The sequence below is a fragment of the Lactuca saligna genome, chromosome 8 (assembly GCF_052625555.1).
Source record: "Lactuca saligna cultivar CGN05327 chromosome 8, ASM5262555v1, whole genome shotgun sequence".
Taxonomy (NCBI): domain Eukaryota; kingdom Viridiplantae; phylum Streptophyta; class Magnoliopsida; order Asterales; family Asteraceae; genus Lactuca; species Lactuca saligna.
The window spans coordinates 37,559,414-37,577,764 of NC_136424.1; the positions used below are offsets into that span (position 1 = coordinate 37,559,414).

General features: G+C 36.3%; 1 protein-coding gene across 1 annotated transcript; it reads right to left on the reverse strand.

The window, feature by feature from the left end:
• Nucleotides 1-258: 258 nt before the first annotated feature.
• On the reverse strand, nucleotides 259-5,035 carry LOC145008554 (hydroxyproline-rich glycoprotein family protein). The gene is made up of 8 exons (XM_078967149.1): nucleotides 3,903-5,035; nucleotides 3,223-3,339; nucleotides 2,896-2,975; nucleotides 2,696-2,813; nucleotides 2,500-2,607; nucleotides 2,298-2,410; nucleotides 1,019-1,173; nucleotides 259-900 (listed from the first exon to the last, which is right to left on the reverse strand). Exons 1-8 carry the CDS (start codon nucleotides 4,498-4,500, stop codon nucleotides 438-440), a joined length of 1,752 nt encoding a protein of 583 aa, XP_078823275.1. The 5' UTR covers nucleotides 4,501-5,035; the 3' UTR covers nucleotides 259-437.
• Nucleotides 5,036-18,351: the final 13,316 nt, after the last annotated feature.

An 18,351-nucleotide genomic window follows, 5' to 3' on the forward strand; every position in this document is an offset into this window, starting at 1 on the left:
ATGACGTGATGATATAGATGAATTGATCTTGGATTGTAAACTTATATTCATGGACAAATCACTCTAAATTTGTCTCCTTTTGATATGCTTGCATGTATGATTTGATAACGAAAAGAAATTTCAAAGATAAATCCTATATATAAAGAGAAAGAGGACATCTTCCATACGTCAAGGCACATGGGATATGAAGTAAAGATTAAACTAACATTCATCATGAGCAATAAAAAAGATACAAATCTTGAAACAAAAGCATAACAATTAACAACTAAAACAACTCCGTGTAAATTGAGCTAAATCAAGAGTTGGTGTTCATGTTCGTGTTCATGTTTGTGTACTTTTCGGCCTAACGAGGAATTCCTCTCTCTCTCTCTCTCTCTCTCTCTCTCTCTCTCTCTCTCTCTCTCTCTCTCTCTAAACTTTGGTTACATCATAAATCATTATGTTTCTGTCTTTCCATGATTTTCATCCACTTTCTCTTTTGGTGACGTGGAGTTATTGTTGTTCTCATCATCATGTTTTCCCGGAGGAAGGAACACTCCGGTGCCCGGCACCGGTAACCGTGGTGGAGCCACCTGTCTCAAAGGAGGTGCCGCTGCCACTGCCGCCCATCCTGCAGTGGTGGCAGATGGAGCCATGGGTGGTGGTGGTGGTGGTGCCGGAAAAGCCATCGCAGGAGCAACAAAAATGGGGTGGATGCCATTTGGACGGACAGAGACAGGGACAGGGACAGGGAGAGGGAGTGGCGGTGTTGTTGCCACCTGGACATGGTGCTTTTGGGGGGGAGGGGCCCACTGCTTTGGTGTTGACTTGGTCAAAGTTACAAGTATTCTTTGTTTTCGGATGGAGGGTATTGCATGCTTAGCATAATCTGCAGATTTTCCTTCCATTACAAGCATTGATCTGCAAAAACAAAACATTTTGCAACATATATGTAAAAAAAAAAAAAAATGACCATTTTGCCCTCAACCCTCTCACAATGTTTACTTAGCTAGCACAGGGACGAAATCGTAATTTTTACCCAGGAGCAAGAGAGAGCTTAATGGAGCCTCTGTAATCACCATGATGATCTGTTCCAATCAGTCTTCCAAAAATCATCTCACATTCTGTCAACAGCAAAACACATACAGGCTTTCCATACCATTGTGGCCACATATGAGGCTGCGAATGATCACCCTATAACAAAAAGTAAAAATATCCCAATTTACCAAAATGGTCCCTATGCTTTCTCATTTTAACCATATTCACTCCAACTTTTAAACCTTTTCCCATTTTGCTCCTCATTTCAAGCTTCCAGTGGCCAAAATCGATAAGATAAGGACCAAAACTGAAAAAGGTTTTAACTTTGGACTAACTTACTAGGGTATTAAATAATATCCCAATTTATAAAAATGGTCCCTATGCTTTCTCATTTTAATCATATTCACTCCAAATTTGTAACCTTTTCCCATTTTGGTCCTCATTTCAAGCTTCCAGTGACCAAAATCGATAAGATAAGGACCAAAACTGAAAAAGGTTTCAACTTTGGACTAAGTAAGGTATAAAGAATATCCCAAATTACAAAAATGGTCCTTATGCTTTCTCATTTTAATCATATTCACTCCAAATTTGTAACCTTTTCTCATTTTGATCCTCATTTCAAGCTTCCACTGACCAGAATCGATAAAATAAGGACCAAAACTGAAAAAGGTTTCAACTTTGGACTAAATAAGGTATAAATAATATCCCAAATTACAAAAATGGTCCCTATGCTTTCTCATTTTAATCATATTCACTCCAAATTTTAAACCTTTTCCCATTTTGGTCCTCATTTCACGCTTCCAGTGGCCAAAATCAATAAGATAAGGACCAAAACTGAAAAAGGTTTCAACTTTGGACTAAGTAAGGTATAAAGAATATCCCAAATTACAAAAATGGTCCTTATGCTTTCTCATTTTAACCATATTCACTCCAAATTTGTAACCTTTTCCCATTTTGGTCCTCATTTCAAGCTTCCACTGACCAAAATCAATAAAATAAGGACCAAAACTGAAAAAGGTTTCAACTTTGGACTAAATAAGGTATAAATATATCCCAAATTACAAAAATGGTCCCTATGCTTTCTCATTTTAATCATATTCACTCCAAATTTTAAACCTTTTCCCATTTTGGTCCTCATTTCAAGCTTCCAGTGACCAAAATAAGGACCAAAACTGAAAAAGGTTTCAACTTTGCACTAAACTTGGTAAAAATCAGAAACCACAGGGACTATTTTTGTAATATTTTAAACAAACTTGATCCAAAAGTTACTATTTATGAACCTCGTTGTAGATATCAATAATGCAGGAGTCTGGTTTCACTGTGAGAATTTGCATTGCCATTAATCGTTCAATGAAATCTTGAAATAAACTTGGAATCGGTTCGATTTTTCGATCTGAAAAAAGATTTAATGTTATTTTTAGTCGAATAAAAAAACACATTTTTTTTATATGAAATTTTTTTTTGTTATAAACATGAACTTGCCCTTTGAGGTTCCTGTGATGGTTTCTTCATCAACAATGGGAAAACCGAATTGAATTGTCTCTCTTCCATGACCTTTCATTGGTCTTTTTGAGATAACAAATGTATTTCCTGTTTATAAAAAATCTCCAACAATTATTAAAATCGAAGTTTATAAAAAGGGCAAATTTGTCATTTTTAAATATTATGATCATCTTGCCTTGAAATTGTCCCCTTCTTCCTGCAGCTCTTAGATCATTTACTAAACTAACCATTTTTTTAACTCCAGAATCATCGAATAAATCTTCATATAATTTCATTCCTTCAACCACATTAACCTACACATAAACACCCATTGAATAAAAACTTAAAAAATAATTCCCTTTTTTTTATAACAAATAGAAGAAAACAGAATATTACCGTTTTGCCATCAAGTATCTCAGAGCCAATAAAAGTTTTTGCAATAATATTTGGTTTCTCCCAATGTTCATTAGTACATCCTTCACAAGAAAAAATAAAAAATAAAAAACATTTGTTTATCATTACAAAGGAAAATGGACAAAAGGGTGTATATGTTACAAGTTTAAAACATAATTTTTATGGTATATAATCATTTATTATATGACATAAGGAAAAGAAATAATTGCAATAATATTTGGTTTTGGGATTTGGGTATTGTTGTTGTTGTTGTTGTAATAAATAAACCAGAAAGAAAATAAATGAAAATGAGAGAAAGTTCATAAGTACCTTTTGAGTTTGGATTCTCGTTGACTTCCTTTGACTCACATTCTAAACTCTTAGATAATGTTGATAGTGATTCAAGGCTCTTACTATTGTTGTCTACTTGAGGCTTTGTGTTTAAACCTGCTTCAAGAAAATGGAATAGTAATTAATTATCTAGATTTCTCATTGAATATTTTTTAATACAAAGAATAGAAGCTATACTTTTGTGGTAACTAAATAATCTCATCAAAATAAAGTTTATCAATATCGCTATTATGAAAAATCTGTTTTTTTTCAAGAAGTAACTCATGTTGCTTAATTTCTTGGTTATGTCATAAATATGCATATGGGAACCACTATATTCAAAACAGTAACTACTTTTGTGGAATCATTATAGTTCAAGATGTTTTTAGAAATACAGAGATCGTATATGTAGCTGAAAAAGAGCGCTATATAACATAAATATTTAATAAACTTATTCAAAAAGCTTCCAAGAACATGAAGCTGTACTCAAATATGTGTGTCTCGCTCAAATTCTATTGCTTTGGTCCACAAACCAATATTCTATGAAGAATAAGACTAGATATATCATAAATGAATATTAAAAGAAGAAATGGGGTAGAAGAAGAGACACTTTTTGGATATAGAAACATCAATAAAAAATTGGTAGGAACTGTAAATCTGTAATCCAACTCATCTCTTACCTTCGCTATACTTTGCAAGTGCAGCATCTTTGTGATCTGATTTAGGAACTTCAATCCCCATCAAATTCCCAGACCCATTTGCAACATTTCCAGGAGTATTGAATTCTACAGTAGAACTCTGAGTATCTTTCACACCAATTTCAACCCTGTTTTGCCTAGACCCAACACCACCAGATCTCTTATAATCCTTTCCCTGTCCCACAACCTTCACCGGATCATAAAACCCACCACCACGATGTTGCAGTTGCTGTTGCTGCTGCCGCTTCCATGTCACCTGTTGCAATGCGTTAAACACCTCAGCCACCGAAAAGTATTGCTGCATATGAAGAACAGGGTTCCAGTTACACCTCCGCTGCTGTATAGATCCTATAACCCCATCGTACTCCCCTGGTTCACCAACACTCTTCAAATGGTGACACAAGGAATCAATAATCGCATTGGCAGCAGCAAATTCCCCTCTCATCCACGAAATGAAACTATCTCTTTCGTCTGGATACCACCCAACCCCACCGCCGGCGGCAGGCCCAACCGCACCGCCGGTTGGAAACTGCATTTTATCTGGAGTTATCACGTTCCCCGATGGCATTGCCATATACATTAATAATAGTGTATTATTTCCTTGATATATATATTGTAACCAAAAACTACCTACCTATCCTTATCTATATGATGATTGCTATAATAAAAAGGCAAATTTGCTAGCTCATTCCAGATCTAACATAATTAAGGAGTGATACAGCTAAATAAGCTAGGGAATCTACGAGTAGTGATGCACTACGACAGTAATGGTAGAATTGGTGATCAGATCGGCTAAACTATGGATGAAATCCTGGGAAGTTGGAGGAAACAGTACGTAATCATGCAATGTGAAGAGAAATTTCAAGAAAGATATGATGATCTTTTCATAGGGGCAGCTGAAATTATAGGTCCTCTTTCTTTGCTCAGATCTAAATAAGCGTGAATTGTGTTAAATGGTGTGTGAAATTGAGGGTTTTGTGAAGAAAAAGAAGATCTAATTAGGGTTCGTGAAGAACGTGTTTAGGGCGAAGAAGAAAATGTATATGGCTTATGGAACACGCGCATTTGTGACCCTGATATCTCTCTCATATACACACAGTTGAAGGAAGATTGTATGTGAGGGGATTGGTGGGCTATAGGAGAATATTCCAATAATGTAAAGGGGGTGACTAGTAACAATGGAATTTCATTCTTTTTTTTTTTTTTAACCGTAAATACCTATATAATTAATTAATTATACTTATAAAGTTATAATTTCTAAATCTATACTTTTTTGTCGAGCACAAGACTCCAACTCTCAACCAACATATTTTGAACATTTAAGATACGGAAAAACCTTTTGATAAAATTAAATAGTAAACTTTAATTTGTTGCTCATTTCACATTTCCTATGTAAATTATGAGTATGTTAGGCCTTGAACCCAAAGACTTTATTATGATGTAAATTATGGATGTGTTATGGTTTGAAACAACAGAGTTGTTTGTTATGTATGAATCATTACGACATGTATCAATCAAAATATTATAACAAGGTTTTTCAAATTGTGAATCCATAATTACAATTATTACACGTATATAACAATATTTTGTTTATAAATAGGATAAACGTGCTCAAAGTCTAACATATTTTAGGGGTGGTTTGACAAAACTTTTAATAGTTTCATTAAGATTTTTTTAATGTTTCAACATTGTTCACGAATCATTCTATTTCTCGTTATTCTCTAATTTTCCCACATGTGTCTCTTTTTTGTGTTAAATCTGCATAGCTCTTTTTTTATCAAAAAAATATGAGTTTGTTGCTCAACAATAACGGTATTGAGTGCTTTTGCAAGTGCAAAACTTGAAACTCTCTTCCTTAATGATGTTATTGCTGTTACTATTCCCGCTTCATCTCTGTGAACTTCTCATTTTCATATTGGGGCTTCGTCGTCAAAGAACAACTCATATATAAGGATTATTAGATACGAATCATCGTCTCGTATTTCTACTTTAGATGTTTTTGGGAGTTCATCAGGAAATGCTCTGATTATCTCTCCTCTATAGCAGCTCATAACCCTACGGGCGACCATATGTTTTTCCTTAATGCTAACTTGGATTCTATAAAAATGCAGTTTTTCCATCGTTATAACGGTTTCCTATTTCTCAATTCCCAATGGAAAGGGTTATATTTTTACATTTGATATCAGAACCAAAACCGGTGCTTTCAAATGCAAAAATAATATAGATATAAATGTTTTTTTTTAAATATAACAGTAGATGTAGTGAGTTATGTATATACGCATAGCGGCATAGAGTGAACATCTTAAGTTTGATTAACCATTAGCATGAGTTTAACCATTGTTGTAATACATATTAACATCGTATATAGTTGAATGGATGGAATTAGATGATCATATGTAATTGTTAAGATTTTATTTTTCTTGATATATAAGGGTATGGGATAAATCTAAAGAAATATGTAGTATTGAAATTGATTTGGTAAAATATTGTAATGCCTGTGTTTTCCGTTAGGCAATTATAAGATGATGTAATAGTTAGAGTTAACAATTGTAATCTATTTGATATAATAAAAAAGATTATTGGAGTATTATGGTTCTATATGTAATTACTTGTAATATATGTGCTTATAGCAATATAATAAAATAAGAATAAATTACACGTCTAAATAGAATAATAATTAGGACAAATATATTTGATGAAAGTTGAAGTACTCGTGATAAGGATTCCGGGGATATAAGGAACAACTAAATCGGACTTATAAGGAAGAAGTTATAATCCGTTGAAGTTTTGCGATTCGACCCGATACAGCAACACGCATCGTAAAAAGTAAATTTTTGTTAAGTTGCCTTGTAGCATTAGTAATCTAAACAAAAGCCATAGTAGTCATCAAGCCGAGAGCGCGCATATAGAGAATGTTCAAATATGACTTCATTAGAGGAAATTATGATTTTTCAAATATTTAGTGTAACAGTAGACAGCTCATAAATCGAATTTTAGGTCGGTCGATTTTTAGCCAAAACAATCTAAATGAATGTTGAAGATCTCGTTAATAGGATTCCAACCATATAAAGATAGTCGAAAACAGAAGTCAGATGACAAAGTTATTCATACTATATGGACTTTAATAGTCTAAGCATGTGTGAAATAAATAAAGTCAAAATTGACCAGCGGAGTCTAAATGAAAGTTGTAGATGTGGTCGATAGCTACGTGTGGATATAAAGAATGTCAAAAACATAGTTCATATGAAGAGGTTACATAATTTTGCAATATTGAAATTTGACACGTGTATGCGTCACGTGCATGACCTTCTAGAAGTCTACCACATCACCCCACACAGACTCGAACACGTGTCAACACACCTGAGGAGCCACATCAACCATGTGTATGACGTGCATGGCCCGTGCGCAGCATGCATCCCGAGGTTTCAACTTATAAATAGCAACTCAATGTTCATTCATTCCATACACAAATCCAAATCTCTCTTTCTCTCTCTCTTGATTTCTACTTCTTTTATCTGAACTGTCCTTAGTATTATAACGCCTTCTTCCGAATCGATTCCTAATTTGAGGTTGTGAGACAAAGATCAATCATCATACGGCTTAGGGCCTTTGGAAAGGTGAGATCTAGACCTATTTAGGTGTGAGTGATGTAATCAAGGTAATTTGGGTATTCGGTTTGTGTTTTAGAGCCTAAGGGATTTCGGTAAAGCGTCCGTTCGGGCTTTATGGAAATTAGATTTTTATTAGGGTTGGTATGGGATGATAAAAGTATAGGGCTTCTCGTCACCTTTTTTGTGGATATAAAGTTCGTTGGAAAGGGACTAAAGATAAATAAGTTATGGTATTCAGAGTTTTTAGGGATTTAGAGGGAACCCTAGTACGCAGGCGTACTTAAGGATTACATTGGGTGTATTGTTGCAGAGGTTAGTACGCTTAGCGTACTGCGAAGGGTGGAGTAGGAGTGTGAGGCCTCGTACGCTAGGCATACGAGGAGTACGTTGGGCGTATGAGGGTGAGTAAGAAAACCCAAAATTTTCATGATATACCCTATATAAGCTTTACGCTAGCCTCTTTTGATCATTTTTAAGCCAGTCTACATACCCTAAAAACCCTAATTCGTCCCTTAGCCCATGTTTGGTGATCTTGAGCCCTTATGGGGTTTTGTGGATCTAGAAGAAGAAGAAGCTTGAAGACTTGTTATTTGGAGGAAGGCTTTGAGATCTAGTATTAGCATCTCCTTTTGGTGGCTTGGGAGGTATAAATTTTAAACCTTTCCATTTTATTTCATGGATCTTCTTCTTAGCTTATTTTTGGTCCTTTTGGTTGGTGATTAGGAGTTAAGGTCGTTTTGGGAACTTGCCTTTGAAGATCTAGATATTTTATGGGTTCCTTTGTCATAAAGGTGCAAACTTTATGGTGGTTTTGGTTCCATGCATGTATTAAATCAATTATTAAGATCCTTTGAGCTCGAGAGTTCCATTTAGCCATGCATGAACATAAAGTTGGCAACTTTATGTGATTAACCACCTTGGAGAAGTCAGATCTGAGTTTGGATCAAAGTCTTAATAGATTAAGTGCTAATTTGGAAAGTTGGCCATGGTTGGTGAATACGTTGGGCATGCAAGTATGTATGTTGCGCGCATAATCCTTTTCATGTTGTACATTGAGCGTACAAGTTGAGTACGCCCCACGTACTCAGCAGTCTTGGGCTTATTCGTTTTGGGCTTCGGTTTTGGGCTTGGTTGTCTTGGGCCATCTGGATTTTTATAGTTGGGGTTTTGGTAACTTGTTGGATTTTCTTGGGGGAAGGCCATTAAAGGAATTTGGCCCAATTTCGAAAAATAGGCCATATTTGGGCCTTAGAAGCTTAGTTGGATTTTGGGCTTTTGGTCATTTAATTTAGGCCCTGGCCTTAGGCCAAGTTTGAGGAAGGATAAAAGGTCTTTTACCTTAATTTGGGCTCATGGTGTGAGTCAGGAGCTAGTTATTAACGAATTGTCATTTTGGTGTTTGATAGCAAGAGGATTTGATAGGACCTGCGGTCAGAGATCTATTCATGGGTTCAGTTGTTGATGTGAGTTTTCCTCACTGTACTTACGGGTTGAAGGCACCAATGTAACGCCCGTAGATCCGGGCTAGTCAATTTAGAGATAATAGAGGTTGAAAACGACTCTTCGACAAAAGATTGTTTAGAAAAAATAATCTTAACCAAGTTTTATAATATGTCTCAAGGGTTCTGTACATATAAAGAACGCCAAAATTCGAGTTATAACGAAGAAGTTATGATCCGTCGAAGTTTCGCGACGGAACCGGCACGTCACCGGGAAACATAAATAGTGAATTTATGATAGAGCGACTTTTAGCCTTAGCGATATAAACGAAAGTCGTAGAATATTTTAAGCTGAGAGCATTCATAAAAAAAACGCCCAAATCTGACTTCGTATGGTTATGATTTTTCAAAGTTTCGTCTTAGCAATATACAACACGAAGTTCGAATATTAGATCGAGCGGTTTTTAGGCGACACAACCTAAATGAGAATCGAAGATCTCGTTAATAGTAGCGTAACGATAAAAAGACAGACGAAAACGGACGTCGGATGAAGAAGTTATGAGATTTTAACGGACGAACCATGTCCCGGCCTGTTAATAATATAACTTTTCAAATAAAGTCAAAATTAGCCGACAGAGTCTAAACGAAAGTTATAGAGTACGTTCCCGCCTACATGTGGATATAAATAACGTCGAAAATGGAGTTCGTATGATGAAGATACGTATTTTTGAAGTTGGAACTCGAAAATGCGAAACCCAGTGCGAAGTTGATGACGTGGCCGATTTCCAGCCATCCGATGATCTAGCCTCGCTTCAGATTGCGATGCGTCACCCTCACTACGCCCTGCATCTGAGGCCAAGTGCACCCGGCGTACTTCGGTTCTTATCCGGTTCCGAGAGTGGGCGCGTGCGAGACAGCTGGTTTGAGTTGGCATCCTTATCCGAGCTACGCCCAGCGTAGCTGAGTCCGAACGCCCAACGTAACCGAAGGTGCTGGCCCTATAAATAGTTGCGAGATGTTCTGAGTAATTCACACCAAATCTCTTTCTCTCTCTCAATACTCTCTCTCTCTAGGGTCCCTAACCCCCCGACCCCGTAAGCCTAGGTAAACCCCCTAGCACCCAAAGGAAGCCCCGAGGCTCCCGTAGTCCCGAGAAAAAAGGGTCTTTTGGTTCGGAAATGCTGCTCCAAGCAAAGCCCGATTTTCTATAAAACCCGTTGTAAGTGAGCTACGCCTACGCTATTTTTTTTATATAGCTTTTATTTAATTATAGTAACGTTATTAAGAACTTATAATAAGTACTTGAGCTATTGTTATGGGCTATATAAGTATTCTTTAACACTTATATAATAGTAATAATAGCTAGAATGTTAATTAGTCTCGGTGAATATTAGACTAAACTCTAGTGGTAATGATACTAGGTTTTATCAAAGGATAACTATGTTTAGAGTAACGAAGTGTTGTTCAAATGCCGAGTAACCACCTTCTCAAGTGAGTGCATGGTCTCTTTCATCTTACACATAGATATGAAGTATTTTATATAAACTACGTGTTGTGTGTGCATATTATCTGTATAATTGCTATCTATGTTGGATGAACGATTTTATACAAGTTTTATATGATTTAAATTGTATATGTATTTATATCTACATAATATGTTAGGTAAAACATGGGTAGATGAAATATGAGTTGGATGATGAGTTGAGAGGTGATATAGACCATGAGGTAAGGGTGAGAGGTGGACGATGTGAGAAGCCTTGTTCCCAAATGTTGGCCCCGTTATCTAGCAGAGTATGGATGACAACCACAAACTATTCTAGACAATCAAGTGGAACACTAGCAGGCTCGCAACCTGTAAGTTCTGTGAACGTTGTGTTCACCTGGTATACTATAAACCTTGGCGATCATGCAGACTTGATGCCTAAACCTGGTGACTATGCAGACTTAGTGCCTAAACCTTGGCGATCATGCAGACTTGATGCCTAAACCCTGGTGACCATGCAGACTTGGTGCCTAAACCCTAGCGACTATACAGACTTAGTGCCTGTTGTGTAAACTGTGGCAACGATGGACTTCGTGCTAATTCCTTAGGATGATCCTTAGGAATAGATGAACGAGGAATAGTTGAATCTTATGGTAGGTCCTTAAGAGTAAAGAAGATAATGGGGATGGGTAATTGGGTTGATTGTTTGATGTTCAACATAATAAATATATTATTATGGGTTGAAAACCCACTCAGTTTATTTATATCACAGGTGTTTATATGAAGTCACATTACACTGAGAGATTAATGAGATATAAATCCCTGGTGATAATGAATATAGGTTCTGTTTATGCTTATGTTCCTGTATTGAGGATGACATCCCAAATGTTTTAAAATGAAGAAAAATACTTTTCTTCAGAAACGCCTTGATAACGTATTTATCATGATTTAACGGGAACAAATTTTGCAACATTTTTATAAAAAAAAGAGGTACTCTGATTTTTATAAATCATAAACAAAATCATTAGAGGCCCAACTCGACGAGTAGAGTCGAGATCCGAGGACAGTTTAAGTGACCTACTCGACGAGTCGGGAGACTGACTTGGCGAGTAGGTGCTGGTTGAGTGAAACCATAAATCGGAGGGTTTGCACCCTATTTAAACGACTTAACTCGGCCTCCCTCATCCTTATCTCTCCCAAGAAGCTGTATATCGAAACCCTAGCCATTTTTGTGTGATCTAAGGCCATTTTGGTGCTTTTGAGTGGTTTGTGGAGCTTGAAAGGAAGGAAGAAGCTTGGGAATTCGAGTTGAGTCTTGTAGATCCAAAGATCTTATTCCATCTTCAGCTCAATCAAGGTAAATGCCCCATGTTTTGGTCTTCCGTTTGGTTGTTCATCTTTAGGGCTTAGATTTTAGGTGCATTTAGGGCTTCCTAATCCATTTTCGGATTTGTGAAGTGATTCTTGGGGTTCTACTTTCAGATCTGAGTCATTGGAGGGGTCTCGTGGCATAAAGGTTCCAACTCTATGGCCATGAGAGCCCCATGCACATTGTAGAACACCTTTTATGTATTTTTGAGCCAAAAACCCCATGCATGTGCACAAAGTTTGGAACTTTACGTATAAAATGGACATTAGGAGGCCAGATCTATGGTTTTGATGTGTTAAGACCCATTTAAATCGGTTGTATAGTAATGGTCAAGGATGGACTCGCCGAGTTGTTCTTAGGACTCGGTGAGTCGAGGTGTAATGACCACCAAATCCATTATGCGAATGGAACAATTGTTAGGGAGGGAAGTCAAGTAGATGTTTAGAAGTGAAAAAAGGACCTGAGAATCATGGGACTCGATGAGTGTATGAATAGACTCGGAGACTCCAAGGAAATCTCCCAACCTTTGAAGATTTACTCGACGAGTTGTTCATAGAACTCGATGAGTCGTAGACTAGACATGTTCTTATGAGGGAGATGAACTCGTCGAATTCAAGGAAGAACTCGGCGATTCGGATGAAGATGGTCCCAATAGTTTGAAGTAAGAAGAGCCCGTCGAGTTCTTGCTAGACTCGATGAGTGGAGTCGGGGTTGTATCGGATTAGTGGAGTATAGACTAGGCGAGTTAGCGGGCAACCTAAGTGAGTCAGGTCAATTGGATGTTGACTTTGACTGGTTATGGCATTGACCCTGGTTAGGGTCGTATGCTATGTTTGATGACTTGAGGATTGTCATGTATGGATTGAGGAGTCGAGGAGAGCCTACCTTCATGTAACGCCCGCAAATTCGGGCTAGTTAATTTAGAGACGATGAGCATCAAAAATGAGTTTTTTGATGAAAGATTATTTAGAATAATTAATCTTAACCAAGTTTTAGTATATGTTACAAGGGTTCCGTACATATAAAAAACGCCGAAATCCGAGTTATAACGATGAAGTTAGGGCCCGTCGAAATTTTACGGCAAAACCGACACGACACCGGAAGACGTAAATAGTGAATTTACGATAGTCGATAGAGGACTTTTTAGCCTTAGTAATCTAAACAAAATTCGTAGAATATGTTAAACTGAGAGCGTCCATAAAAAGAACGCCCAAATTTGACATCGTATGAGGAAGTTATGATTTTTTCTAAGATTTAGCATAACAGTGCACAACCCGGAAATTCGAACTTTAGATCGGTCGATTTTCAACCCAAACAATCTAAACGGGAAATGAAGATATCATTAATAGGAGTTAAACGATAAAAAGATAATAAAAAATGGAGCTCGTATGCGAAAGATATGGACGAAGCTTGGTCCCTACTCTTCGAGTGCGATAACTTCGATACAGTTTTGTGAATTTGAGATAAAATGAGAATTAACTGACGGTGTCTAAATGAAAGTTGTAGTACTCGTAAATACCAACGTGTGGATATAAATAACATCAAAAATGGAGTTCGTATAAATGAGTTACAGATTATAATAGCATATTTACGTATTAAAATAAAGTATAAATCATATATACGTACATATATATATATATATATATATACAAATGTATATATCATTAGAAAGGTATCGAGTATCGACGATGCAGTTATTATAAGACTAGTGTTGAGTACTTTCGACATTAGTTTAGTACAAATATCATTAAATCTATTTAAAATAGTATTATGAAGGGGTGTTTAGTCTTTTATATAACTATAAGGTCATTAAGTAATTATGGAGGGTAGTTTTTGTAAATTCAATTACTATAAATAAGAGGCTTGGACTCTCGTATTTCTTGCACCATTCTCTTGATTCAAGAGTCTTTCTCTTCTTATCCCCCCCGAGCATTTTGGTCCCTCGTGATCCGACTTCTCTTTTTGTAGTTTTAGTATAGTAAGGTGAGCGCTGAAGCACCGCACAAATCTTTTTTAGAAAGATTCAACGACGAAGTTCTGCTCCTGCAGAGCCCGACTCCTAGCTAAAACCACCTTGTAAATAAGTTATGCTTACCCTATTTTAATATAGCTTATATTTAAAATTAGTATTATTATTATGAACTTAAAATAAATATTTGAGCTATTATTATGACTTATATGAGTGTCGTTATAATATTTTTTAACTACTCGCGATACGAGGAATCTGGTTTAAAGGGTCGCATAGGGTTGTTGGATTTCAAAAGTGCTATATGCTAAAATGGTCATGCCCTCCGGTGTTTTATGTCTGACCTATGTATGTACATAGTGGTTTGAAAGTATTGTTTAAATGCTTATATTATAATAATAATATTAATAATAATTAGTCACGGTAAATATTAGACTAAAATCTAGTAGTAATAATACTAGGTTTCGTCAAAGGAAATTATTTTAGAGTAAACGAAGCATTGTCCGAGTACCGAGTCACCACCTTAGCAAGTGAGTGCATAGTCCCTTTCATGAACATGATTTTAATACAATTATTGATTGAAGTATTAATTATATGTTTATGTGTGAGTTAATTGATATTGCCTGCAATACGTGTTAAAGAACATACCTGATTATATATGATGATTTAGCATAAAGAGTAAACCTAAATTAATTATGAGGAATATTGGGTAATATTTTCTTACAAGTACGAGTGAGTTATACTTAAAGAATAGAACTTTAGTATATGTCATTGATCCGGGAGTATAGATTAGATATAGTCATTGTCCCTAGTCCGAGAATATGGATTGGACATAGTCAACTGTCATTAATCCGGGAATATGGATTAAGACATAGTCAGTTGTCCTTAATCCGGGAGTATGGATTAAGACATAGTCGGTCGTCCTCAGTTCGAGAGTATGGATAGGACATAGTCATTCGTCGTTAATCCGGGAGAATGGATGAAAGACCCCAAATTTCGTATTTATGAAATACCCAAACTTTCATACTATTCTAATATTATTCTTAAGTTACTTCCTCAAAACATGCTACATGCATATTTATAAAACAATATTTTATATTGATAAAGTGATTACAAAGGATTGGATACAAACCGACTAAGTTTTATTACATTTCATGTCTACCCAGGAATCTACTATTCATATATATACATGAACATTAAAATATAGAGAATTAGTATTAATCATTCTAAATCTTTCAGCAGTATAAAACTATATTGGATACTCATCACCTGCAATTGTTAAACATTGAGAGGAATAAGCGATAACGTTTAGTGAACTCAATAAATAGATACAATATAATCTTATGCCTTATATATACTTCAATGTGGCAAAAGCAAAGAGGAACAACAAGACATATGTGAAATCATGTGACAAGCGTTCATATCAATCAAAGACTTTATTCAGAGATATACTTTTCAATGAGACATAACAATTTCAATACTTGATATGCATCAATAAAGTTTTGGCCCAAATGGCACAGAAGACATATAATTTCTGATTATCAATATGATAGATTTCAGATTTTCACACCCTGTTTAGCATTTCGGTAGATTTCAGGTTTTCATGCCATGTTTAACAATTTGCCAATACCATATAATAGAGTCCATTCCCTTACGGAGTCATGCTCTACATGGTCGGAGACTACATACCATTCCTATTTAACTTTCTGCCAATGTCATAGAATAGAAGTCATTCTCTTACGGAGACATGCACTACATGGCCAGAGGCTACGTACCAGTACCAATGTGAATCTAAGTCCTTTCACTGATCACATGGTCAAAAGTATTATATTTGCTATAAACATAACGAATAAAATAACACGGGAAAATAACTCAGAATAATAGCACTGAGAAGCACATAGCACATATAACACATAACATACAATTGTTCCTATATATTGAACTCACCTTAAGTTAATCGGGGGTTAAAATAGTAATTTGGACAGCATTTTGGCTTTAAATATGACTTTCTATGTTGAAAACCGGGAGCTTAATTGAAAACCGGGCTCTGCGAAGGTAGGGCTTCAAAACCGAAAAAATAAAATTTTCGGGCTTCTCGGGGGTCTCAGGGCGTGTTTCGGGTGCTAAAATTGATACCGGGGCTTCGGGGAAAGTCAAAATGAAGAAAATATGTAAAAAAGGGCCAAAAATGATAATTTTCTAAAATTACCCGAGAAGGCTCGCAGGCCTCCTATTTATAGGCGAGAGGCTCAGATCCGAAGAGGCAGGTGGCAGCAGCAGCGAAGACCATGCAGCAGCCGGAGCGAGGTTCATTGGCCAGGTGCGAGGCTCGGAGGGTGACACACTTCAGCTGCGAGACTCGGACAGGTGTGCGGCACGCGTCGCTCCTCGGACGCGCCACGACTCCGGTGACGCAGCTACTTCATGCGAGGGACGTGGCAGCAATGAAGGTCTCCGATGGCTTCGCAGGTTTCGGACACGCATAGGGGCAAGTGGCACTGCGAGGCGAGGCCACGACTCCGGTGACGCACCTACTTCGTGCGAGGTGACGTGGCTGCTTCGTGGTTGTTACTGTTCATGCGAAATTCTCGGATTTTGAGTTCCGAACTTCTAAAATCCATAACTTTCGCATACGAGCTCCGTTTTTTACGTTCTTTATATGCACGCGTAGATAAATTTACGCTCTACAACTTTCGTTTAGACATCGTCGGCTAATTTTGACTTTATTTTTAATATTATTATTTTTAACAGACCGGGACAGGAAAATCTGTTAAAAATTCATAACTTCTTCATCCGATATCCGTTTTCCCCAGACTTTTTACCGTTGTACTACAAATGACTAGACCTTCGATTCTCGTTTAGTATGTATTGGTCAAATATCGCTCGATCTAAAATTCGAGTTTTTAGCTGTCTACTGCTAAGTTGAAACTTCGAAAAATCATAACTTCCTCATACGAAGTCAGATTTTGACGTTCTTTTTATCGAATTTCTCGGTTTAATGAATACTACGACTTTCATTTAGATTACTAAGGCTAAAAACTAGTTTATCAAAAACTCACTTTTTACGTCATTCGGTGCCGTGTCGGTTTTAACGCGGATCTTCGATTGGTCATAACTTCTACGTTATAACTCGGATTTCGACGAGGTTTTCGCCTACAAGTTTCTAAAGAGATTTTCTACAACTTTCAATAATAAAATTTTACTTATTTTAAATTTTATATTTTTGCTAAATTTCACTATTTGGCTTTTAATTGGAATCTCATAAGACTTCCAATATTTTTCTGAGTGATTCTAAACATAGTTTTACTTCATTTCTAGTAAAAACCATCTTGTTAGAACTCAACACTCAATTTTATTCACTTTTAATAATAACAATACACAGTTTTTAGAACGTGTATGTTACAATGGATTTACACATAGACACTTGTCCCTAATCCGAGAGTATGTGTTAAGCGTGTCAAACCCAACAAATAAAGGGGTAAAATAACTCCTTAAACACTACTACTTTGTACTAGAAATGTAATACAAGGTAAGTAGGGTCGATCCACAAAGACACGGAACAAATGTTTATACCTTTTTGCGGAAGGTACAATAATGGTCACATAAATGGGGGGTTGGTATGCAATGATTTAAACAAAAGAATAAAGCACTAAGTAAATGATCAATTAAATGAAACAAATTCATAATTTGTGAGAACTCCAACTCTATGCAAGACAAATTAGCAATGTGATTCCATGGATGAAAAGATATTTGTTTAATTCTATCTAAGTTGGTACTTGAAAGTGTTAACAAGCTCTAACACTTCCCGTTCGCCACAATAATTAACCAAAAACAAGCTCTTTGATTAATCCTAACCTTACCAATCTAATCTAAACAAGCTCTTAGAATTAGGTTGAAAGATTGCATTAAACTTTATGTGAATGTTCCCAATAATACTCAATACTCCTCATAAGCTCGAGAGCATAAGAATGTGTGAATAGATTTACACTAATTTCATACAATAGAAATCAGATTAGTGCTTGTTACCTAGTCCAATTTACAAAACAATTACGGATTTTGCAATTAGATAACTTGAATGATCTAACCCTAATTCAAATGGCCAATAAGAATCACAATTAGAATCACACATTCGATTGAGACAAAAATCAAATTCACTAGATAGAAAATTGAAAGCAAACATCAAGTCATATGATTGAAATCACATCCAAATGTCAAGACATAAAGTTGGAGAATTTAGGGTTCTAGCCACTCATGGCTAGAACAAGATCACAAATCTAGAAAATGAAATTAAAGTTCTTACAAAATGAAATCAAATGTTCCCAAGTGTTAATCAACTTCAAAATCCTCAAGAAATTCGTCTTCTCTACTCCAAAAGTCGACCCCCTAAAGTAAAAAGTCGGTTCCCCCCTTTAAGAATGGTGAAAAACTGTTTTAAAACCCACGTTTACGTTTACACGGCCCGCGTAAATTAACACTGTCATTTACACGGCCCGCGTAAACGCAAAAATATACTGTGCAGAAATCTACGTTTACACGGCCCGCGTAAACGCAAGGCTTGAATTT

What these genes read in the sequence shown, in the direction of transcription:
- LOC145008554 (XM_078967149.1), bottom strand. Translation starts at nt 4,500, where the DNA reads ATGTATATGGCAATGCCATCGGGGAACGTGATAACTCCAGATAAAATG. An exon ending in ACTTGCAAAGTATAGCGAAG is followed by an intron (nt 3,340 to 3,902) that starts GTAAGAGATGAG and finishes TTCTTGAAGCAG; the next exon opens with GTTTAAACACAAAGCCTCAA. An exon ending in TTATTGATATCTACAACGAG is followed by an intron (nt 1,174 to 2,297) that starts GTTCATAAATAG and finishes TTTTTGTTATAG; the next exon opens with GGTGATCATTCGCAGCCTCA.